This window comes from Globicephala melas, chromosome 3 (genome assembly GCF_963455315.2).
Source record: "Globicephala melas chromosome 3, mGloMel1.2, whole genome shotgun sequence".
Classification (NCBI taxonomy): Eukaryota; Metazoa; Chordata; class Mammalia; order Artiodactyla; family Delphinidae; genus Globicephala; species Globicephala melas.
The window spans coordinates 62214315-62239167 of record NC_083316.1 but is presented as its reverse complement, the minus strand read 5'-3'; the positions used below and the strand labels follow the sequence as shown (position 1 = coordinate 62239167).

The window sequence follows — 24853 nt, the reverse complement described above, 5'->3', positions numbered from 1 at the left end:
TGATGACAGTGGGAATATACTGGTCATAAGGCTAACTTCAATTCAATGAGCATGTGGCTAAGGGAATTTTTCCTTCCATCCACAGGTTATTTCAGGCAAATTAGATACTATACTTCTTTGGTTCACTATTTGATTCTGGGGGAGCCAGCTCTTAAAGGGCTCATGAACCGGACAAACTAATAAGCTACTCAATGGCCACACAGCACGCCAATCAAGAGCCAGGGCAACCTAAGTAAAACTGCACCTTCAAAAGGGCACCGTGCAGTCGGAGTGTGTATTTGACCCCTTTTTGCTAGTGAGGAGGAAATGGCTTCACAGGCGTACGCTATTCTTAAATGAACCGGAAACATCACCCAGACCTCTGCCTCTTCATCGTCCCCGCACCTGCACGAGGCTGGGTTCTTTTGCTAGAAATAATTCTGCTAGAAATGATTCTTTCACGACCTTTAAAACCTCGTAGCTCAAGATCTGGAGTCGGAACTGGGTTTGGGTTAGGCTCCACCAACTACACAAGCTTGTTTATTCTGGAAAAAAAAGAAAAAAGGCAATAATTGTGATTCCTAGCTGCCAGGGTTGCTCCGAGATTTAAAGAGATCAGGGCTGTGAAATATGCTTTGTAAGCTGTGAAGAGTTAGTACAAAGAACAAATCTGCTCCTCTTTTACGATGCCACGAGGCAAAGCTCTTCGGTGGAAAGATAAGAGATCTTAGCTCCTATCAAGCATCAACGGAGCACGGCAGCAAGGGCTGCCCGGGTTCTTCTCTGGCTCCTCCCCCACCACACCGGCCCCGGCCCGGGTCAGAGGCGGCGGAGGCTCTGGCGCCGGGCCTCTCCTGCCTGCGGCCTGCTAGGGGTGAAATCCCGTGCTGGGGCGGGGCAGGCCCCGGCCGCCCAGTTCCTGATTCTATAAGCAGTGCCCGGGGCCCGGGGGCGCCACAGGCGCGGGCACCGCGGGCGGCGCAGGATGGGCCCGCGCAGCGCGGCGAGCCTGCCCCGAGGCCCCGGGCCGCGGAGGCCGCTCCTCCCCGCCGTCCTTCCGCTGCTGCTGCTGCTGCTGCTGCCGCCGCCGCCGGGCTCAGGCGCCGGGGCTGGCCGGCCGCCCCACCTCGTCTTCGTGCTGGCGGACGACCTGGGCTGGAACGACGTGGGCTTCCACGGCTCGGAAATCCGCACACCGCACCTGGACGCGCTGGCGGCCGCCGGGGTGCTGCTAGACAACTACTACACGCAGCCGCTGTGCACGCCGTCGCGGAGCCAGCTGCTCACCGGCCGCTACCAGGTACGCAGCGCCCCCGGCGGCCCGCGAGCCTCTTAGAAATGGGCCCCGAGCCCTGGGCGGGTGCTGACCAGTCGGGATCGGTTCCCCGAACCGGGTCCCAAAGAGACGGCTTCTGGCCCTAGCAGCGCTGTACTTGCTTCGCTCAGGCCCGCAACCCGCGGCGGCCTCTGCGCATGCCCGGCTCCAGGGCGCCGCTCTTCCCCCGGCGCCCCACCTCGCCGGGTGGTGTTTCTGTCTTACGTTTTCAAAAGGTCGGGGTGAAGGGGTTTCTGGGCAACGCCAGATGCGGGGCACTGCGAGTCAGTAGGCTGAAGGTCCGAATGGACTTTGCCGAGCGGTCTTGAAGTGGGAGGATGGAGAGCGAGCAGGCGGGGCACCCAGGAGTGAAGCAGAGAGAGATGGGGAGCCAGGAAAGCTGGGTGGGGAGGAGCGTTAAAACGAAGGAGAGCTCGCAGTGGGTGCGCTTTTGGTTTCTGTAAACCCAGCGGTCATAGGTTAGGACTGCCCGACCAAAGATTTATTTTTCCAAGTTCTCAGTAGCCCTGCAGTGAAAACCAAGTTGATTTTTCTTGGGCTGCTGACTTTCCCTTCAGATGTAACCTGTATTGAACTCCTCTGAGCATCTTCATTATCTCTTTTAAAACTTCTCTGTAGTTAACAGAGTAAAGTATATTTGTAGAGAGCACGCATACATTAGATAACGAAGAATATCAAGAACATTTGCATAGTGCTTTACTGTTTTTAAAATTAATTCTTGAAACAGCCTGTGAGGTAGCTGTTATTTTTAATCCCCTTTTACACATTAGGCAGTAAACCTGTAGAGGTTCAATGACATGTTAAGAATTATTAATTGAAAAAAGTGCACAATGTAAGAGTTGCGAATGAAATTTTATTTGGAGCAAGATGAGGGCTATAGCCTGGGAGACAGCATTTCAGATAGCTCTGAGAAACTGCTCCAAAGAGATGGGGGGAAAGGTCAGTGTTACATATGACTTTAGTGAAGGGGGTGCGTGCGGTCAAGTACACGTTTTCGCGGAGGCTCGCTGCTAGTCACGAGGAGCAGATGTCACTGTTAATGATTTTAGTGCTTTTCTAGATATGAGGAGGTGCAAGAATTGGGCTGATAAAACCTTCTCCTGAAAATATCTAACTATCTGAAGGCCTGTCCTGCCAGTTTTTCCTAGAGCACAGAGTGCCTTGCTCCTGATCTCCACCCTGAACTCCTCTTGGAGGGGGGGTTGAAGGTCAGCGGCTGTAGTGGCCAGTGACTTAGTCCTTGTAGAGTCAGATGACAAGTGCCAGTTTTTAGTTGGCAGTATCACACAGCTAGAAAGTGGTAAAACTGGGTTTTGTGCCTTTCCTGCATCCACTAGTCATCTCAGGCCTCTAAAATTGGACTCTTCTTTTTTCTTAATCTGAATAAGATTGACATTTTGTGATTATGACCATGTTAAATATACAATAAACTGGTAGTTTGTATGCACTGTTTGTTCAACAGCCATACTTTGGGCCCTTACTGTGAAAGTCACAGGGATGTGCCTGAACCTTGCCCTCCCAAATCTGTGTTCATGTAGCCTTTCAGATCAACCCTAGCCTCATGTTGTCCTGAGATCAAGGGAGGGGAGGGTTCACTTGCAATAAAGATTTGCACAGTGGTCTGAAGACTTTTAGAAACAGAAATGATAGAGTTTTACTACGGACTGAAAAGTAAGTCAAGGTTTGCAGCGGAGGTAAAGGATGGTTCCCTTCACCATCAGCCCTAAGTACTTTCCGAAGTTCTAACTGGCTGCTACGTGGAATCAGGAATCTCTGCTCTGATGCAAATGTCACACTGGACGCTTTGTAGGAGTACAAGAGCATCTGAATAAAGAAGGGAAAGGAGGGAAGACAGGGTCTGCCCAAATGGTTCTGCATTTGATCTGAAGTAAGAGAACTGAACTCAAATTGCAGAAGAATGGGAGGGCCATTCATTTCTCCAACTTCCTCCCTTCCAACAGTCTTGAACAGGAAAACAAATACCACACTTAAAAAACTTGTTCAGACTGCTTTTGCCTCTGAACATCCTCCCTGATCAGTCACCAACATTCCGTCTTGGGAAGAAACAAAACAAAACAAAAAAATGAGTATTTAGAGTACCCTGAGGTTAAGAAGTGAAGGTAGAGGCTGCTTATCCAAAAGTGTTTAGAGGCCAATCAGTGTAGCAAGCTAGCCTCCCCAAACATTTTGCTTGGCTTTTCTCCCCTGTTCTGTTTGAGTTCAAGAGACTCAATTAGAAATTATCTTTGGTTAGCAACCATCCTCATTTAAAAGAGTCAGTATTTCTGGGAGAGCCAAGGAGCCTCACTGGCCTCAGATACTATATTCTGGTACCATTCTAAGCATTTTACATGTATTAGTTAATTTAACTCTTACAGCACCCCGATGAAGTAGGTACTACTATTATCATCCCTATCTGATAACAAAGAAACTGAGGAAGGGGTTAAGAAACTTGCCCAGGGTCACAGGGCTGGTAAGTTGTGAATCAGGATTTGAACCAGGCAGTAGCTCTATAACCACTACACTACACTGCCTACTCAGAATTATTAAAAACATCATCACAAGAGCTGCTTCAGATTTACTAACTAATCTCTCTTATTTTTTGACATATAGGTCATTCCTAAACATCTCGATGAAAAAAATTAACCCATTAGATTTCAAGTTAGGAATTCCTTATGTTAAATGTAAAGTGAAAATGGGGAGAGAGGTTTCATTTCAAAATGAGTCATGTGTTGTGCATAATTTTAGACAATAAAATGAGGAAATTTGTTGACTATTTCAAAATTAGGTACTTGAAAGAACTGCTTAATAGTCGTATCTGTGAACCTAACAATCATGCTTTAATAGAGGTGCCACCTTCCTTAATCATCTAACTTTAGATTAGAAAATGCAAAGTGATAAACAAGTTTTGACTGATTGAATTTTGTATTCCCAATAAATGCTGAATTTTAGGTTTTTAGCTTATAAGAGTATTTAGTGAAGAGGACCAGTTAAGAGTTGTGAGATGTGGATTTCAGTCTTTGCCATGTCAGCCTTCAGACTCTGACCTCGAAGGACATCATTTTCCATGTCTGTAAATTACGGGAGTTGGGCTGAACTCTAAGGCTCTTTCTAGCTGTACATTTTTTTGACTCTATGGCTCCTGTGTCCACTAGAGCAAGTTTCTAACTTGGCAAAAGCACATTATCTACCCACTGTCTCCATCTACTGGTAGAAAGAGAGATTAATCTTGCCCAACACTGCCTTACAAGTTGCAGGAGCTGCTTGCTGCGCGGCTAGGCACTTGTTTAAAAAGGAACGTGAATTCAACCTTTTATATTGAGACGTTTAATTGTTCCGAATCCTCACATTTGAACCTTTTAAAACTTGCATACTTTGGTGAAGAATTCATAGAGTTTAGATGGAGGGGAGAGGGAGATTGATCAGCAGATGAACTAAGTAGTTACTGGTAATCAGGAACTAAAATTCAGGCCTCAATATACTTAAGTTAGTTTTCTTCCCACAGCATTATGACTCATTCATTATTTTAAAAATATTTTATAAAATCTATATTTTATTTACATTTTGAATAGGAAATCCATTCACATGGTTTAAAAACTCAAAAGTTTCAAAATCTCTCCCTATACACGGGTGTACGCGCGCGCGCACACGCACGCACACACACACACACACACACACATTCTGTTCCTTAGGCATACAGTTACCTATCTTTGGAGGCAAACAACACTATGTAAATTGTATATATCCTTCCAAAAGTATTTTATGCATGTACAAGCAAATATATATGTAGATATTCCTCCCTCTCCTTTGATTTGAATGGTAGCATACTCTTTTTTGGGGGGGTTCTTTTTTTTTTCAATTTCAATGAAATGTAATTGACATACAGCACTGTGTAAGTTTAAGGTGTACAGCATAATGACTTGATGAACGTGTACCATGAAATGATTACCACGGTAAGTTTAGTGAACATCCATCATCTCATAAAAAAGAAAAGAAAAAAATTTTTCCTGTGATGAGAACACTTAGGGTTCACTCTTTTAACAACTCTCATATATAACATGCAGCCGTGTTAATTGTATTTATCATGTTGTACATTACTTCCTTAGTATTTATTTATCTTATAACTGGAAGTTTGTACCTTTTGACTACCTTCATCCAATCTATCCTCCCCCCCACCTCTGCTAACCACAAGTCTGATCTCTATTTCTGTGTATGTTTGTTTGTTGGAGTATAACTGACCTATAACACTATGTTAGTTCCTAGTATACAGCATAGTGATTCCCTATTTCTACAAATTCCAAAATGATCAGAATGATAGCATACTCTTCACAATGTTTTGTACCTCATTTTTTTTAACTTAACATTTGAAATAATTTCATATTGTTATATAAAGAGCATCCTCATTAGTTTTTATGGCTATATAATATTTTGGTAGATGGATATATCATAATTTATTTAACTAGTCACATAATGATGGACATGCAGGTTGTTTCCAGCCTTTTGATATATCAGAGAATGCTGAAGTCAATACCTTGTACCTATGTCATTTTGCACATGTTTGAATATATATATATGTAGGGTAAATTCTTAGAAGAGGAATTTTCTGGGTTTAAGTGTAGAGGCATTTGTAATTTGGATAAATATTGCAAAATTATACTTCAGTAGATTGTATCAATCTACATTCTTACCAGCAATATATGATATGCTTATTTCCCTATAAATGTATTTTTAAGTTATATTTCACATGCCATAAGATTAATCATTTTAAATATATAAGTCATTGGTTTTTCATATAGCCACAAGGTGGTGCAACCGTCACCACTGTCTAGTTTCAGAACATTTCCATCACCCCAGATGAAACCCATTAGCAATTCCTCCCCTTTCTCCTCTTGCCTTAGTTCCTGGCAGCCACTGATCTACTTTCTATCTCTGTGGATTTGCCTATTTTGGACATTTCATATAAAATGGACTCATACAATAGATGTCCTTTCATCCATGTTGTAATATGTATTATTCCTTTTCATGGCTGAATAATATCCCATCGTGTGAATACACCAACATTTTATTTATCCATTCATCAGTCGATGGACATTGGATTGTTCCACTTTTTGTCTATTATGAATAATGCCACTGTGAACATCCATGTAGAAGTTTTGTATGAACATATATATTTTTTTCTGTTTTCTAGGGTATAGACTTAGGAGTAGAATGCTAGATCATATGGCAACTCTATGTTTAACTTTTTGAGGGACTGCCAAACTGTTTCCCTAGCAGCTGTACCATTTTGCATTCCCATCAACAATGTATGTGGGTTCTAATTTCCTCACCTCCTTGCCAACACTTTATATATTCTGGATACTAAACCCTTTTCAGATATATGATTTGTATTTTTGTCCTTATGTTTATCCTATGCCAGTACTACATTGTCTTTGTTAGGACAGAGTTAGGACAGTTGTGTAAGAGTACCAACTTGCAACACATAGCAAATAAGACTTAGAGATCTAATGCACAGCATAGTGAATACAAACAATAATATTGTTATTATAACCATTGAACTTGCTAGGAAACTGGAACTTAATGATTCCAACCTGTAAAAGAAAGGATAATTATAAAATATGATAGAAGTGCTAATTATCACTACAATGGCAATCCTATCATAATGTATAAATGTATCAAATTAACATGTGTTACACCTTAAATTTATACAGTGTTTTACATCAAATATATTTCAATAAAAAACACACACATCCTAAGCCAGGGATTGTGAGTTCGTGTCCCACCTGGGATACCAAAAAAATAAAAACAAAAAACACATATAATAAAGATGTTTATAAGAGTGGGAGAATAATAAAAATACTTCAGCTTTTCTAATAGAATTTTTATACCCCTTTTAGTTCAAACAAAAGACTTGAAAATACTGAATTTCCTTATTCTTACAAATTGACTTTATTCAGCACAAAATGTTCATTACACCTCTGCACTCCTAGTTCACATTTTAAGCGTGGTTGTCTGTTCTCAGGTCCGGCTTCTCCATGACATTGCCTCACTTGTCTCTGACCTGGAGAAGCACCTGGTGTTGAGCAAGTAAATGAATGAACGTGCTAAGTGTTTTAACACCTGTGCGTTTCCTGAAAGAGCTCACTGTCTTAACTGCTTAGGGTTGACAGGTCATTTCTAGCACCCTGGCTTCCTTTTTAAGAAATTAAAAAGGTGAAAGGGTAACAAAACTGGTAGGCCTTAGTAGAAACACTTCCTTCTGGGAAAAAAAAAGAGTAAAGTAACTTTGGTCCTCACCTGGGAACATTCTTACCTTGGGACCTGAGGGGGCCACTCCACCAGAACTCTGAAACCTTGTCAGAGGATAGAAGCAATGAAAGATGACGCCAAGATTTCATTCTTAAGGGACCCACGCCACATTTCTCTTAATCACATTGACAAACGGACAAGACACTTTCACGCCTTTTCACTCACACCTGAAGCAGAACCTTGAACAGGCAATCTAGGAAGGAGGCTGTGCGGGAGCATTGTGGGTAATTTTTGGCTTTTGCTTCAAGTTTGCTTGAAGAATGTGAGCAGGGAAAACCCACGGCTGCAGGGAGAATAGGGCATTGCATACTGTGGCGTGAAGGAGGAAGTCGTTCTGCCTGGGGTTGCCCTCACCTCCCTGCTGCTTTTTCTCATTGTCTTCAGTATCCTGCCTGCCCTCCAAGTGCTTGCCTCTCAGTGTCTCTTGTCCCTGGTTACCTTTCCCTGGACTCTAAGATTAGAAGTGGGGCAAAGAGGAGTCAAGAGTTGGAAGAAAGGGGCGAGTCTTGGGGAAAGATATAGTCATTAGGAGTGTTCATACGACTTGCTGGCAAAGGCATCCAAGGTGTTAGTGATAAGAGAGCATGTAGTCCAGAGGCCATAGGTGCCTCCAAAGATAAAGAACTTGCTAGTCTTTATCCCTGTGCTCATTTAAGAGGAGAAGTAAAGGATGCATCAGCTCCATACTGACAAGCAAGATGGCCACCTGCTAAAACACATCAGGGTTTTAACGCAGAGAGCCCTGGGGATGACTTGCTGTGATGGGTCTTGTGTTTTGCTGAAGCCAAGTGTCCTTCCTAAGCCTGGCCAGAGCCCAGGAGCATTTTCCCAAAACGAAAGGGGCAGCTGGAGGCCTTAGTCTGCAAGTGTTGAAGATACTGGAAAAAAAAAAAAATCTGATCTTTACCTTTTTACTTCCCAAGTAACTGGAAAAGAGGAAATAAGGAAATAAGTTTGGGGTTGAGTGGAATATGACCCATTGACTTATGGGAATTTTTGGTTGATTGACATTTGAGGTTTATTATTCCAAGAATCACTTTGAGCATAAGCTGTTACCGTTTGGTAACTCTGTTTTTGTTCCCTTAAGCATATCACTTTTCTAAAAAGGCTTTTTCCTCCATATTTTCCTTCCTTCTCATTTTGGGCTTTTGGTTGGATTTATAATTTAAACAGAGAAAGGCAGTAAAACAGTTTTTGCCTTGTTTATTCCTTTTACAAACAACATCCCTTTGTGGTTTAGTCAGATTTACACTCTTTGCTAATCAACACCAAAATAAATAGACCTTTAAAACTGCTAGTGATACTAGCCAGCTCTGCAGCCTGAGTTCTGAAGGACCAGGCCAGATGGCAAAGCCAGGCCCCTAACACACATAATGTGTGTTCTGTAGCTCTTGGCTTCAGCAGCATGGGCAGCTGATGGCTTTTTAGAAGGCTTGGGGGGAAGTGAGCAGATTCTCCACTATCCATTTGTTCTGTGGGGCATCTCCAGGGATAAACCCTAAGGTGGCCTGAGTGGTACTCGACCATGGTTAAAACCTGTAGTGTTCTGGCCCAGGCCCAGGCTGGCAGTTCCGAACTCCTGGCCAGCCACCAGCCTGTTCTGTGATTGTGTTCTGGTCATGAAGCTTCCCTCCAGGCTCTCTGGTGTATAAAGTGGAATAGTAGAGCTGCCTGTTTTTCTGGTTTTTCGAGTATTGCAGGAGGAGGTATTGCACAAATACATGGTTGCAATGAGTTCATCCTGCACAGGTCAGACTGACAGGATAGAATCTGCCTCTGTTCATCTGGAAGTTATCTCAACGCTATTGAGGTTTGGAGAGAAATAGCATCCATTGCCACGTATGTAGCAGTGGGTCACCTGGCCCCTGGGAAAGTTTATTGTAAGTGTAACTGAAATAAAGAGGTTCTGATGTGGGAACCGTCCTCCTCCTCCCCCCTTCAGGAGAGCGGTTTTTTTCTTTTATGCTCATGAGACCACTCTGATAGTATATTCCAGGTCTACAGCGGACAGAATGACTTACAGGATCAAATAAATTTTTACGTGCAACAAACCATGTAAACAAGGATTTCTCATCAGTTATCTCATAGAAAGAACTCAGAGACAAGCCAGGTCCTTTACTGAATTTGTAGACCCTTTGCCTTTGTGGAGGGAATCCTTGACAGTCAAGTAAAATCTTAGGAGAAGATGTTTTTCAAAGATTTGGTTTAGTGGAGAAGAGATAGCTACATGTGGAAGAAAGAGAGTAGCCCCTTTGGACTTTCATATATTATCTATAGACCCTCTCCATTCAACACCTACTCTCCAAACACTGAAGATGGGTGTTAGAATGAAATTGTTGTAAATGCTGTTGGGTTGCCAAAGTGACGCTTATTTTTTCTTTTGATTCTCCTTGGTGCCTTGCCATCCTTTCCCATGAAGCATGGTGTGGCTCTCCAGTTCTGTGCTCAACTCAAGTGCTGGGTTGCAACCAGCTCTGCGTTCATTCGCCTGTTTACTGCTTCTCTACACGCTACAGTTTCCTTGCTTCAAACAGTGTTTGAACAGACCCAAAACATGTTTTTGGCCATCATCCAGACTTTGGCTTCCCCTCCCCCAGTAATGCCATGAAAATGTCCTGTCGAATACATTCTCAGGAACTGAAAAGAATGTTCCCTACCCTGTGTGATTGCAGGTAATAGAGGCAGGCTTCAGCTGACCACCCGGTGTGGTGCCCATGTGGCCTCGGAAGAGTGAGTCGCACAGCATCCCTTGGCAGGGCTTTAGAGTGATCGGAGGTCATTCTCCGCATGTGATGGATGACCTTTCCATTTAAAGAAATTTGCGCATAACATTTATTTCCACTGGGTCTTTTGAACTCCATAAAATATTATCCTTCTTTATCCTCTGCTGTTGCCAATTAGTATATATTACGAAGTTTTTTGAACCCGGGATTAATTTTCTATTGAGTAAACTTCTAACGTTAACTGTGGACAGAATCCTTCTGTTATGTGAGGGATGTGTGTGTGTGTGCGTGTGTATATTTAGAGAGCAATGTTTCCCTTTCCCAGCTTGGGTTTTGTAACATCCTTATTATTCAGGATCCCAGCTGGGAAAAGATGGCACATTCAAATTAGCATAATTTAGGGAGGGTTTATTTGCAAAGGGACTATTTGAAAAGGCATGAATGTGTGGGGGAAACGCAAGACATAGTGTATAACCCACTGGAGCTGTTACTACCCCTAGACCAGGGGGAAGAAAGGAAAGAGGAGTGACCAGAACCTAGAAACAGAGTCCTGTAAAGAAGGCCACCTTTGGGATGGCCTGCAGGATACGGACAGCCTGACAGCTCAGGGCCACTCACCTCTTCCCTCCTTCCAATCCCAGTCTGGGCTCCCCATTGGCTGAACCCAGTCAGAACCAGAAGGTGCAGGAGCCCTTTGATCTGGCCCCAGTAGGTCAACTTCCCAGGCTGGAGACAGGACAGAAGGCAGATTGGGGATTTGGAGGGCAAATGAAGGGCATCTGGCATATATCCCAATGAAGGTGTCCAGTTATTTCTAGGCAAAGTATAAAAATCTAAATAGAAAACTTAAACTCACTTTTATTTTTAAACAGCTTTATTGAGGTATAATTGACATGCAATAAACTACACGTATTTCAAGTATACAATTTGATAAGTTTTGATATGTATATGCCTGTGAAGCCGTTACCACATAATCAAGATAGCGAACATATTATCACCTTCAAAATAAATCCACTTTAATTTAACATTTAAGATATTCCACATGGTTCTTTTAGGAGGGCATGGAAAGGTATCGTGAAATCAAGCAACAGCAGGGGCAATTCCAAAGGTATTGGCTCTGGACAGACACACAAAAAAATGAAATTCAGGACAATGTCAAAGCTTATGAGAAAACTATTTAATAGTAAGTAGCTTATAATAAATTAAAAAGAAAAGATGGTGAGTTTGAAGGGTTTTTGTTTTGTTTTTGTGTTTACTTTGTATCTGTGTATTGCCATGAATTTGAAACAAAACGAGGCAAAAATCTGTCTGGTCTGAGTAGTCAATATTTGAATCTGAAAAAATCAGCGATAAATCAGGATTTAATAGCACCAGCAGAACTATAGATTAGAACCAGCATACATGTCATTTGATGTTAATATGTACCACATCCCACTCCAGGGGGCAGGCCCAGGCTTAGGTGCATGTTCTGTATAATGCCACCCCATCTCCTCAAGAAAGTGTATTGAAATGTAGGTGAGAGGGCGTGATGTGTTATTGATGACAATGCTTACAGTATTACCGTGACAGTTGCTGAGTGTTTAGTGTACGGTTAGCGAAAGAGCTGGGATGCGATTTAATTCTCTGAGCTTCGGGCTCTTATGCTTTAAATTATAAAAGCAAGTAAATCATTTACAAACACATTTTGTTTTCACCATTTATTAATAATTGCTTGCTACCCACCTGACAGCTGATGGAGGCGCCAGAGAGTCATGGCTGGGTTGAGAACTGGCACTGTCAACCTTTGGTGTCCCCAGAGCCCCATTTATTCTAGGGAAATCAGGAGTGCCCAGTGAGTGCTAGGGAAAGCTAGTGTCGGTGAAGAATTAAATGTGAGCCTCCACCCTGCTTCCTACAGAGAAGAGCACCTCCCTGGCTAAGCAAGGACAAGGGATTGGTGGGGGGGAGAGGGGTAACACTGTAGGGAAGGGAGGGTCTGGGTAGGCAATGAGGGAAGCCACCAAGGACCCCCCTTGTGCACCAGCAGTGGGTGCAGTATCATCCCTCAGCACAGGAGCTGTGACAAGGGCCACACCGGTTTCCATGTGGCCTTCGAACTTACCTAGCAAGTTCAGGGCCTTTGCATTCTTATTCCTTATGCCTAGATTGCTCTGCCCCAAATTTTTGCAAGGCTCTCTCTTACTCTCTTATTTCATTCAGATTTCTGCTCAAGTATCTCCTCCTCAAAGAAGCTTTCTTTTGCCATCCTCTCTAAAGAGTCACCTGTCACTATCTCCCTCTCTATTTTCCTCATAATAATGATCACTGTCAGACTAACGTCCTTCTCTAACTTTTTGGTTTTAGGACCTCTGTACATGCTTAAAAATTGAAGACCCCATAGAGCTTATGTTTGTGTGGTTATACCTTTCAAAATTTACTGTGTCAGAAATTAAAATAGAAATTTTAAAATATTTTTATTCATTGAAAAACAGCAATAATAATTCCATTACATATTAATGTAAATAACTTGGGGAAAATAACTGTATTTTTCAAAACAAGAGAATTACACAAGAAGAATGACGTTGTTTTATATTTTTTAATTTTTTTTATACAGCAGGTTCTTATTAGTTATCTATTTTATACACATCAGTGTATACATGTCAATCCCAATCTCCCAATTCATCACACCCGCCACACCTTGCTTTCCCCCCTTGGTGTCCATATGTTTGTTCTCTACATATGTGTCTCTGTTTCTGCCTTGCAAACTGGTTCATCTGTACCATTTTCCTAGGTTCCACATATATGCAGTAATATACAATATTTGTTTTTCTCTTTCTGACTTACTTCACTCTTAGTCTCTATGTCCATCCATGTCTCTATAAATGACCCAATTTCATTCCTTTTTATGGCTGAGTAATATTCCATTGTATATATGTACCACATCTTCTTTATCCATTCATCTGTCAATGGGCATTTAGGTTGCTTCCATATCCTGGCTATTGTAAATAGTGCTGCAATGAACATTGCGGTACATGTGTCTTTTTTAATTATGGTTTTCTCTGGGTATATGTCCAGTAGTGGGATTGCTGGGTTATATGGTAATTCTATTTTTACTTTTTTGTTTGTTTGTTTGTTTGTTTGTTTGCCATACGCGGGCCTCTCTCTGTTGTGGCCTCTCCTGTTGTGGAGCACAGGCTCCGGACGCACAGGGTCAGTGGCCATGGCTCACAGGCCCAGTCGCTCCATGGCATGTGGGATCCTCCCGGACCGGGGCACGAACCCATGTCCCCTGCATCAGCAGGCAGACTCTCAACCACTGCGCCACCAGGGGAGCCCTATTTTTAGTTTTTTAAGGACCCTCCATACTGTTCTCCATAGTGGCTGTATCAATTTACATTCCCAGCAACAGTGCAAGAGGGTTCCCTTTTCTCCACACCATCCCCAGCATTTGTTGTTTGTGGATTTTCTGCTGATGCCCATTCTAACCAGTATGAGGTGATACCTCATTGTAGTTTTGATGTGCATTTCACTAATAATTAGTGATGTTGAGCAGCTTTTCATGTGCCTCTTGGCCATCTGTATGTCTTCTTTGGAGAAATGTCTATTTAGGTCTTCTGCCCATTTTTTGATTGGGTTGTTTGTTTTTTTAATTGAGCTGCATGAGCTGTTTATATATTTTGGAGATGAATCCTTTGTCCGTTGATTTGTTTGCAAATATTTTCTCCCATTTTGAGGGCTGTCTTTTCCTCTTGTTTACAGCTTCCTTTGCTGTGCAAAAGCTTTGAAGTTTCATTAGGTCCCATTTGTTTATTTTTATTTCCATTACTCTAGGAGGTGGGTCAAAAAAGATCTTACTGTGATTTATGTCAAAGAGTGTTTTTCCTATGTTTTCCTCTAAGACTTTTATAGTGTCCAGTCTTACATTTAGGTCTTTTATCCACTTTGAGTTTATTTTTGTATATGGTGTTAGGGAGTGTTCTAATTTCATTCTTTTACATGTAGCTGTCCAGTTTTCCCAGCACCACTTATTGAAGAGACTGTCTTCTCCATTGTATATCCTTGCCTCCTTTGTCATAGATTAGTTGACCATAGGTGCGTGGGTTTATCTCTGGGCTTTCTGTCCTGTTCCATTGATCTATATTTCTGTTTTTGTGCCAGTACCATATTCTTTTGATTACTGTAGCTTTGTAATATAGTCTGAAGTCAGGGAGTCTGATTCCTCCAGGTCCGTGTTTTTCCCTCGAGATTGCTTTGTCTATTTGGGGTTTTTTGTGTCTCCATACAAATTTTAAGATTTTTTGTTCTAGTTCTGTAAAAAATGCCACTGGTAATTTGATAGGGATTACAGTGAATCTGTAGGTTGCTTTGGGTAGTATAGTCATTTTCACAATATTGATTCTTCCAATCCAAGAACATGGTATTTCTCTTCATCTGTTTGTGTCATCTTTGATTTCTTTCATCAGTGTCTAATACTTTTCTGAGTACAGGTCTTTTACCTCCTTAGGTAGGTTTATTCCTAGGTATTTTATACTTTTTGTTGCAGTGGTGAATATGATTGTTCCCTTAATTTTCTTTCTGATAGTAATGGAAGAGATTTCTGTGCATTAATTTTGTATCCTGCAACTTTACCAAATTCATTGATTAGCTCTAGTAATTTTCTCATGGCATCTTTAGGATTATCTATGTATAGTATCAAGTCATCTGCAAACAGTGACAGTTTTACTTCTTCTTTTCCAATTTGTATTCCTTTTCTATCTTTTTCTTCTCTGATTGCCGTGGCTAGGACTTCCAAAATGATGTTGAATAATAGTGGCGAGAGTGGACATCCTTGTTGCTGATCTTCGAGGAAATGCTTTCAGTTTTTCAACATTGAGAATGATGCTTGCTGTGGGTTTGTCATATATGGCCTTTATTATGTTGAGGTAGGTTCCCTCTATGCCCACTTTCTGGAGAGTTTTTATCATAAATAGGTGTTGAATTTTGTCAAAAGCTTTTTCTGCATCTATTGAGATGATCGTATGGTGTTCAGTCTTCAATTTGTTAATATGGTGTATCTCATTGATTGATTTGTATATATTGAAGAACCCTTGCATCCCTGGGGTAAATCCCACTTGATCACGGTGTATGATCCTTTTAATGTGTTATTGGATTCATTTGCTAGTACTCTTGAGGATTTTTACATCTATATTCATCAGTGATATTGATCTGTAATTTTCTGTTTTAGTAGTATCTTTGTCTGGTTTTGGTATCAGGGTGATGGTGGCCTCATACAATGAGTTTGGGAGTGTTCCTTCCTCTGCAATTTTTTGCAAGACTTTGAGAAGGATGGGTGTTAGCTCGTCTCTAAATGTTTGATAGAATTCACCTGTGAAGCCATCTGGTCCTGGACTTTTGTTTGCTGGAAGATTTTTAATCACAGTTTCAATTTCATTATTTGCGATTGGTCTGCTCATGTTTTCTATTTCTTCCTGGTTCAGTCTCAGAAGGTTGTGTTTTCTTCCAGGTTATCCATTTTATTGGCATAGAGTTGCCTGTAGTAGTCTCTTATGATGCTTTGTATTTCTGTGAAGTCCATTGTAACTTCTCTTTTTTATTTCTAATTTTATTGTTTTGAGTTCTCTCCCTCTTTTTCTTATTGAGTCTGGCTAAAGGTTTACCAATTTTGTTTATCTTTTCAAAGAACCAGTTTTTAGTTTTATTGATCTTTACTGTTGTTTTATTTGTTTCTATCTCATTTATTTCTGCTCTAATCTTTATGATTTCTTTCCTTCTGCTAACTTTTGGTTTTGTTTGGTCTTCTTTCTCTACTTCCTTTATGTGTAAGGTTGGATTGTTTATTGGAGATTTTTCTTGTTTATTGAGGTAGGATTGTATTGCTCTAGATTTCCCTCTTAGAACTGCTTTTGCTGCATCCCATAAGGTTTGGATCATCGTGTTTTCGTTGTCATATGTCTCTAGGTATTTTTTAATTTCCTCAGCCATCTCTTGGTTATTTAGTAACATATTGTTTAGCCTCCATTTGTTTGTGTTTTTTACGTTTTTTATCCTGTAATTGATTTCTAATCTTATAGCGTTGTGGTCAGAAAAGATGCTTGATATGATTTCAGTTTTCTTAAATTTACCGAGGCTTGATTTGTGACCCACGATGTGATCTATCCTGGGGAATGTTCCATGTGCACTTAAGAAGAAAGTGTAGTCGGCTGTTTTGGGATGGATTGTCCTATAAATGTCAATTAAGTCTACCTTGTCTATTGTGTGATTTAAAGTTTTTGATTCCTTATTATATTCTGTCTGGATGATCTGTCCCTTGGTGTAAGTGAGATGTTAAAGTCCCCCACTATTATTGTGTTACTGTCGATTTCCTCTTTTATAGCTGTTAGCATTTACCTTATGTATTGAGGTGCTCCTATGTTGGGTGCATATATATTTATAATTGTTATATCTTCTTCTTGGATTGATCCCTTGATCATTGTGTAGTGTCCTTCCTTGTCTCTTGTAACATTCTTTATTTTAAAGTCTATTTTATCTGATATGAGTATTGCTACTCCAGCTTTCTTTTGATTTTCATTTGCATGGATTATGTTTTTCCGTCCCCTCACTTTCAGTCTGTATGTGTCCCTAGGTCTGAAGTGGGTCTCTTGTAGACAGCATATATATGGGTCTTGTTTTTGTATCCATTCAGTGAGCCTGTGTCTTTTTGTTGGAACATTTAACCCATTCACATTTAAGGTAATTATCAATTTGTATGTTCCTATTACCATTTTCATAATTGTTTGGGGTTTGTTTTTGTAGGTCCTTTTCTTCTTTTGTGTTTCCCACTGAGAGAAGTTCCTTTAGCATTTGTTGTAGAGCTGGTTTTGTGGTGCTGAATTCTCTTATCTTTTGCTTGTCTGTAAAGCTTTTGATTTCTCCATCGAATCTGAATGAGATCTTTGCCGGGTAGAGTAATCTTGGTTGTAGGTTCTTCCGTTTCATCACTTTAAATATATCATGCCACTCCCTTCTGGCTTGTAGCGTTTCTGCTGAGAAATCAGCTGTTAACCTTATGGGATTCCCTTGTATGTTATTTGTCATTTTTCCCTTGTTGTTTTCAATAATTTTTCTTTGTCTTTAATTCTTGTCAATTTGATTACTATGTGTCTTGGCGTGTTTCTCCTTGGAATTATTCTGCCTGGGACTCTGTGCTTCCTGGACTTGGGTGGCTATTTCCTTTCCCATGTTAGGGAAGTTTTTGACTATAATCTCTTCAAATATTTTCTCGGGTCCCTTCTCTCTCTCTTCTCCTTGTGGGACCCCTGTAATGCAAATGTTGGTGCGTTTAATGTTTTCCCAGAGGTCTCTTAGGCTGTCTTCATTTCTTTTCATTCTTTTTTTTTTATTCTGTTCTGCGGCAGTGAATTCCACCATTCTTTCTTTCAGGTCATTTATCCATTCTAATGCATCAGCCATTCTGCTATTGATTCCTTCTAGTTTATTTTTCATTTCAGTTATTGTATTGTTCATCTCTGCTTGTTTGTTCTTTAATTCTTCTAGGTGTTTGTTCTTTAATTCTTCTAGGTCTTTGTTAAACATTTCTTCCATCTTCTCGATCTTTGCCTCCAGTCTTTTTCCGAGGTCCTGGATCCTCATCACTATCATTATTCTGAATTCTTTTTCTGGAAGGTTGCCTATCTCCACTTCATTTAGTTGTTTTTCTGGGGTTTTATCTTGTTCTTTCATCTGATACATTGTCCTCTGCCTTTTCATTTTGTCTATCTTTCTGTGAATGTGGTTTTCATTCCACAGGCTGCAGGATAGTAGTTCTTCTTGCTTCTGCTGTCTGCCCTCTGGTGGATGAGGCTATCTAAGAGGCTTGTGTAAGCTTCCTGATGTGAGGAACTGGTGGTGGGCAGAGCGGGCTGTTGCTCTGGTGGGCAGAGCTCAGTAAAACTTTAGTCCGCTTGTCTGCTGATGGGTGGTGCTGAGTTCCCTCCCTGTTGGTTGTTTGGCCTGAGGTGACCCAGCACTGGAGGCTACAAGCTCTTTGGTGGGGCCAATGGTGGACCCCGGGAGGGCTCACGCCAAGGAGTACTTCCCCTAACTTCTGCTGCCACTGTCTTTGTCCCTGTGGTGACCCACAGCCACCCCCCACCTCTGCAGGAGACCTTCCAACACTAGCAGGTAGGTCTGGTTCAGTCTCCTATGGGGGTCACTGCTCCTTCCCTCTGGGATCTGATACACACACTACTTTGTTCGTGCCCTCCACGAGTGAAGTCTCTGTTTCCCCCAGTCCTGTTGAAGTCCTGCAATGAAATCCCACTAGCCTTCAAATTCTGGTTTTCTGGGAATTCCTCCTCGCATTGCCGGACTCCCAGGTTGGGAAGCCTGACGTGGGGCTCAGAACCTTCACTCCAGTGGGTAATCTTCTGTGGTATAATTGTTCTCCAGTTTGTGAGTCACCCATCCAGCAGTTATAGGATTTGATTTTATTGTGATTGCACTCCTCCTACCATCTCATTGCAGCTTCTCCTCTGTCTTTGAATGTGGGATATCTCTTTTGGTGAGTTCCAGTGTCTTCCTGTCAATGCTTGTTCATCAGTTAGTTGTGATTCCGGTGCTCTCACAACAGGGAGTGAGCACACGTCCTTCTACTCTGCCATCTTGAACCAATCTCCTTGTTTTATATTTTTGTACGTGTTTCCTATTAATAGAAGATAGCTAGATTGTTACATCTGCTTCTGCATTCAACCTGTGCAATACTGTTGACCCTTGAACAACATGGATTTGAACTGTGAGGGTCCACTTATACGTGGATTTTGTTCACTAAATACGTACTATGATGTTGCATGATCTGTGGTTGAATCCCTGGATGCAGCCAACTGTAAAGTTATACTTACATTTTCAACTGCACAGGGGTTAGTGCCCCTAACCCCCAGTTGTTGAAAGGTCAACTGTATATTGTTTTGGTAAAAGTCGTTGAAGAACATCCAGCCTGACACAGATATGTAGCTGGAAAAGAGAGGGTTTTTTTAAAAAATAGATTTATTTTATTATTTATTTTTGGCTTCATTGGGTCTTCGTTGCCATGCATGGCTTTCTCTAGTTGCAGTGAGCAGGGGCTACTCTTCGTTGCGGTGCGTGGGCTTCTCTAGTTGCGGTGGCTTCACTTGTTGTGGAGCATGGGCTCTAGGCATGTGGACTTCAGTAGCTGTGGCTCACGGGCTCTAGAGTGCAGGCTCAGTAGTTGTGGTGCACGGGCTTAGTTGCTCCGTGGCATGTGGGATCTTCCTGGACCAGGGCTCGAACCTGGGTCCCGTGCATTGGCAAGCAGATTCTTAACCACTGTGCCACCAGGGAAGTTCCCAAGAGAGGGTTATTTTAATAACCTTTTCATATAATTGTGGGTATTCTATTTTAATATTACACCAAGACTCAGCACGTGATAATTTCTTAAAATTAGTTGTGTGGTGCTTGCACCCTGGTGATACGTGTGGGAGCCGCTCCTAACCTATGGATCAGATGGCCACTTTTTTTTTTTTTTTAAGGAAAAGTTGGTCACCATCTTTTGAAATTATGCTTTATGTAAGGTAGAATAAGAAATGCAAATCATTATCTTCATTATACCCTTTTAAAAAATCAAGTCTTGAAAGATTATAGAAGCTTCTTCTAATCAAACACCAACATCTCATGTGCATAGAAATTGGAACACTTTTTCCTTGATAGATCCACACTTCATATTATGGCTGCTTTTTTGAGGTAAGAAGTGAAAACTTAACAGTTTCTAACATAGTTCCTGGATAAATATTTGTTGAAACTATCTAATGTTTGTGAGACTGTTTTTATTCATTTCTTTCAAATTCTTATTTATGTCTATTACCTTATTTGAATAAGTGAGAAAAATGCCTTTTAGAAATGCCTTAACCTGGTACAGAAATAGAATTAAACATTCATGTTTACACATATGTCTAGTAAATTAGGCAACCACTTTATCTGCTTGTTCAGAATGTTTCAACATCATTAATCCATAATTTTATGTTTATCTATTTTAAGATCCACACAGGTTTACAGCACCAAATAATCTGGCCCTGTCAGCCCAGCTGTATTCCTCTGGATGAAAAACTCCTGCCCCAGCTTCTAAAAGAAGCAGGCTACGCTACCCACATGGTCGGAAAATGGCACCTGGGAATGTACAGGAAAGAATGTCTTCCAACCCGCCGAGGATTTGATACCTACTTTGGTAATGGAAATGCACATGTTTCTTTAACAACTCTGGCCAACTGCAGCCGTCTCATAAAACACAGCCAAGTGTAATCAAATGAAATAACTGGAAATTTGAACAGAGTGAATCAGTCAGCACTGCCATGGGGCCACTGTCTAATGCCACAACCGTAAACATGGCTGTGCACTCAGCTCGTGATGGGACAGGCAGTTATCTTTGCCAGGGTTCTACATGCCACATAGGGGCCTTTGCAGAGTCTGCTACCTCCAAGTCAGAGACCACTCTACTCTTAGAGAACCTTATTACCAAAAGGGGATACAGATTGATTTTTTAAAAAAATTCCAGGCAAAACCCAATACAAGAATATTTCCTTCACAAAGGTTCAGGATCTTTTTTTCTCCTCATGAATTGTGTTCAAAGGTTTTATTTTGTTTTGTATTTCCTGGAGATGATAAAGAAGACTCTTTTCCAATTGGCGTCCTTCTTTCCTTCTGTGAGATCTGTTTTTGAAATTACTAGATTGGGGAAGATAGATCAAATAAAGAAAATGGGAGGGTAAATAACAAATAGTAATAGGAAAGATACAAAATAATAAGTATTTTATGGATTTGATAGCCCTATAAAAATAAATATAAAGCCTACAGTTTTTTAAAAAAATATATACTCTATTTAAACCTGTTACAAACCATTTCTTAACAACCTATTTATCTATTTATCTTGCCAGGGGCTACATAGCTTTCTGTCAAGTTCTTTTCATATTTTGCTTTTTTTTTTAATTGGGGTGTAGCTGTTTTACAATGTTTGTTAGTTTCTACTGTACAGCGAAGTTAAGTAGAGTTCCCTGTGCTATACAGCAGGTTCTTATTAGATATCTATTTTATACATATTAGTGTATATACATCAATTGCAATCTCCCAGTTCATCCCACCTCTCACCCCCAACTTTCCCCCTCATATTTTGCTTTCCATCTAGCTATTCTGTTTTATCTGTCTAGCTGTTTAGCTCCCTACCTACCTCCCATTTGTCTCTTCATTTATTTACAAACTGCCATATACAAAAAGGAACACACAATGAAGATAAATTTAAAAAAAATAAATAGAATTGAAAAATCAGGGTGGGCTTCCCTGGTGGCGCAGTGGTTGGGAGTCTGCCTGCTGATGCAGGGGACACGGGTTCATGCCCTGGTCTGGGAAGATCCCACATGCCACAGAGCAGCTGGGCCCGTGAGCCATGGCTGCTGAGCCTGCGCGTCCGGAGCCTGTGCTCCACAAGGGGAGAGCCCACAACAGTGAGAGGCCCGCGTACCGCAAAAAAAAAAAAAAATCAGGGTGAGAGGAGGTGGAGTCAAGATGGCAGTATGAAAAGAGGTGGAGTTAGTGTCTCCCCACAGCTAGGGCACCTGCTGGCCACTGGTGGGGGACTCTGACACCCAAGGAGACAGGAGGAACCCCAAAGTGAACTGGTAGGATGTAAGGGGACTGAAGAGGGAGAAGTGGAGGCCAGACAGGATTGGCATCCCTGAGGCCAGGGAGATTAGGAGAGGCAGGCAGGCGGGGCCCTCTGGGAGAAGCAGGAGAGGAGTGGAGGGCGATTGCCCTGTTCACTCAGGCCCAGGGAGCCTGCTGAGCTCCCAGGCCTATCACCTGCCCTCCAAAGCCCCCTCCAGGCTGCGTACGTTCTTGGGGGCATAGGGGGGAGGCTGGGGAGATCAGGAGAGGCAGGCGGGAGGGGCCCTCCCAGACCAGAGGAGGAGGAGAGGAGGGTGTTTGCCCTGCCCACTTGAGCCCAGGAAGGCTGCTGGACTCCCAGGTGAGGGCCCCTGCCCTGTGAGACCAGGGCTGGAGGGCACGCCTGGGCCCCTCATGTTCCTTGAGCCTAACCGTCCCCCCCACCACACACCCTCCAGGGCCTTTTTCAGCCCTGTGGGTCCTGAGCATCAGCCCTGCCCACCACCCAAACCTCACCCTTGCTTAGCCCCCACCCTCCACAGCCAAGGCCTTCCCCCCAACCTTTTTTTCCCCTCCTTCTCTTTTTTTTACTATTGTGGTACTGTTGTATATTCCAGTTGTTGATTCATCTATATTTTTATCTTTATATTCTCCCTATCTGTTAGTTTTCTAGCCTAATTTTATTTATTACTTTGTTATTGTTCTTTTGGTTTTTCCTTTTTTTTTTGCCTCCCCAGGTGGCTTGCAGGATCTTGATTCACAAGCCCAGGGTCAGGCCGAAGCTCCTGCGGTGGGAGCTCTGAGTCTGAACCACTGGACTAACAGGGAACCTCAGACCACAGGGAATATTCATCAGAGTGAGGTCTCATGGAGTTCCTCATCTCAAGCAAGACCCAGCTCTACCCAATAGCCTACTAACCCTAGTGTTGGAAGCATCAGGTCAAACAACCAGTAAGACAGGAACACAATCCCACTTACTGAAAAAAAAAAAATGAGATGGCAAAAAAATATGTCACAGATGAAGGAGCAAGGTCAAAACCTATAAGGCCAAATAAATGAAGAAGAAATAGGCAATCTACCTGAAAAAGAATTCAGAGTAATGATAGTAAAGATGATCCAGAATCTCAAAAATAGAATGGACGCACAGATTGACAAAATACAAGAAATGTTTAACAAAGATCTAGAAGAACTAAAGAACAAACAAACAGAGATGAACAACATAATAACTGAAATGAAAAATACACTTGAAGAAATCAGTAACAGAATAACTGAGGCAGAAGAATGAATAAGTGAGCTGGAAGTAACTGCCAAGGAGCAGAATAAAGAAAAAAGAATGAAAAGAATTGAAGACAATCTCAGAGACCTCTGGGACAACACTAAACGCACCAACATTTGAATCATAGGGGTCCCAGAAGAAGAGAAAAAGAAAGGGTCTGAGAAAATATTTGAAGAGTTTATAGTTGAAAACTTCCCTAACATGGGAGAGGAAATAGTCACCCAAGTCCAGGAAGCACAGAGAATCCCATACAGGATAAACCCTAGGAAAAACACACCAAGACACATATTAATCAAATTAACAAAAATTAAATTCAAAGAAAAAATATTAAAAGCTGCAAGGGAAAAACAAAAAGTAACATACAAAGGAATCCAAACAAGGTAATAAGCTGATTTTTCAGTGGAAACTCTGCAGGCCAGAAGCGGGTGGAAGGATATACTTAAAGTGGTGAAAGAGAAAAACCTACAACCAAGATTACTCTACCTAGCAAGGATCTCATTCAGATTCGATGGAGAAGTCAAAAGCTTTTCAGACAAGCAAAAGCTAAGAGAATTCAGCACCAGTAAACCAGTTTTACAACAAATGCTGAGAAAACTTCTCTAAACGGGAAACACAAGAGAAGAAAAAGACCCACAAAAAACAAACCCAAAACAATTAAGAAAATGGTAATAAGAACATACATATCAATAATAACCTTGAATGTAAATGGATTAAATGTCCCAACCAAAAGACATAGACTGGCTGAATGGATACAAAGACAAGACCCATATATATGCTGTCTACAACAGACCCACTTCAGACCTAGGGACACATACAGACTGTAAGTGAAGCGATGGAAAAAGATATTCCATGCAAATGGAAATCAAAAGAAAGCTGGATTAGCAATACTTGTATCAGATAAAATAGACTTTAAAATAAAGACTGTTACAAGAGATAAGGAAGGATACTACATAATGATCAAAGGATCAATCCAAGAAGGAGATATAACAATTATAAATGTTTATGCACCCAACATAGGAGCACCTCAATATATAAGGCAAATGCTAACAACCATGAAAGGAGAAATCGACAGTAACACAATAATAGTAGGGGACTTTAACATCCCACCTACACCAATGGACAGATCATCCAAACAGAAAATAAATAAGGGAACACAAGCTTTAAATGACACAATAAATCAGATAGATCTAATTGATATTTATAGAACATTCCACCCCAAAGTGGCAGAATACACTTTCTTCTCAAGTGCACATGGAACATTCTCCAGGATAGATCACATCTTGGGTCACAAATCAAGCCTCGGAAAATTTAAGAAAATTGAAATCGTATCAAGCATCTTTTCTGACCACAACGCTGTGAGATTGGAAATCAATTACAGGAAAAAAACTGTAAAAAACCAAATACATGGAGGCTAATCAGTGTGCTAGTAAATAATCAAGAGATCACTGAAGAAATCAAAGAACAAATCAAAAAATACATAGAAACAAATGACGATGAAAACATGACGACCCAAAACCTATGGGATGCAGCAAAAGCAGTTCTAAGAGGGAAGATTATAGCTATGCAATCTCAACTTAAGAAAAAAGAAAAATCCCAAATAAACAATCT

General features: G+C 41.4%; 1 protein-coding gene across 1 annotated transcript in view; it reads left to right on the top strand.

Annotated features, from left to right (window-relative positions):
* The first annotated feature begins 461 nt into the window (after window positions 1-461).
* The window catches only part of ARSB (arylsulfatase B), a 186178-nt gene continuing 161786 nt past the window's right edge, over window positions 462-24853 (top strand). The window contains exons 1-2 of the mRNA XM_030846513.3: window positions 462-1279; window positions 20353-20539. Coding sequence (XP_030702373.2) covers window positions 965-1279; window positions 20353-20539 — 502 coding nt within the window. The 5' untranslated portion in view covers window positions 462-964. The remainder of the gene's footprint in view (window positions 1280-20352; window positions 20540-24853) is intronic.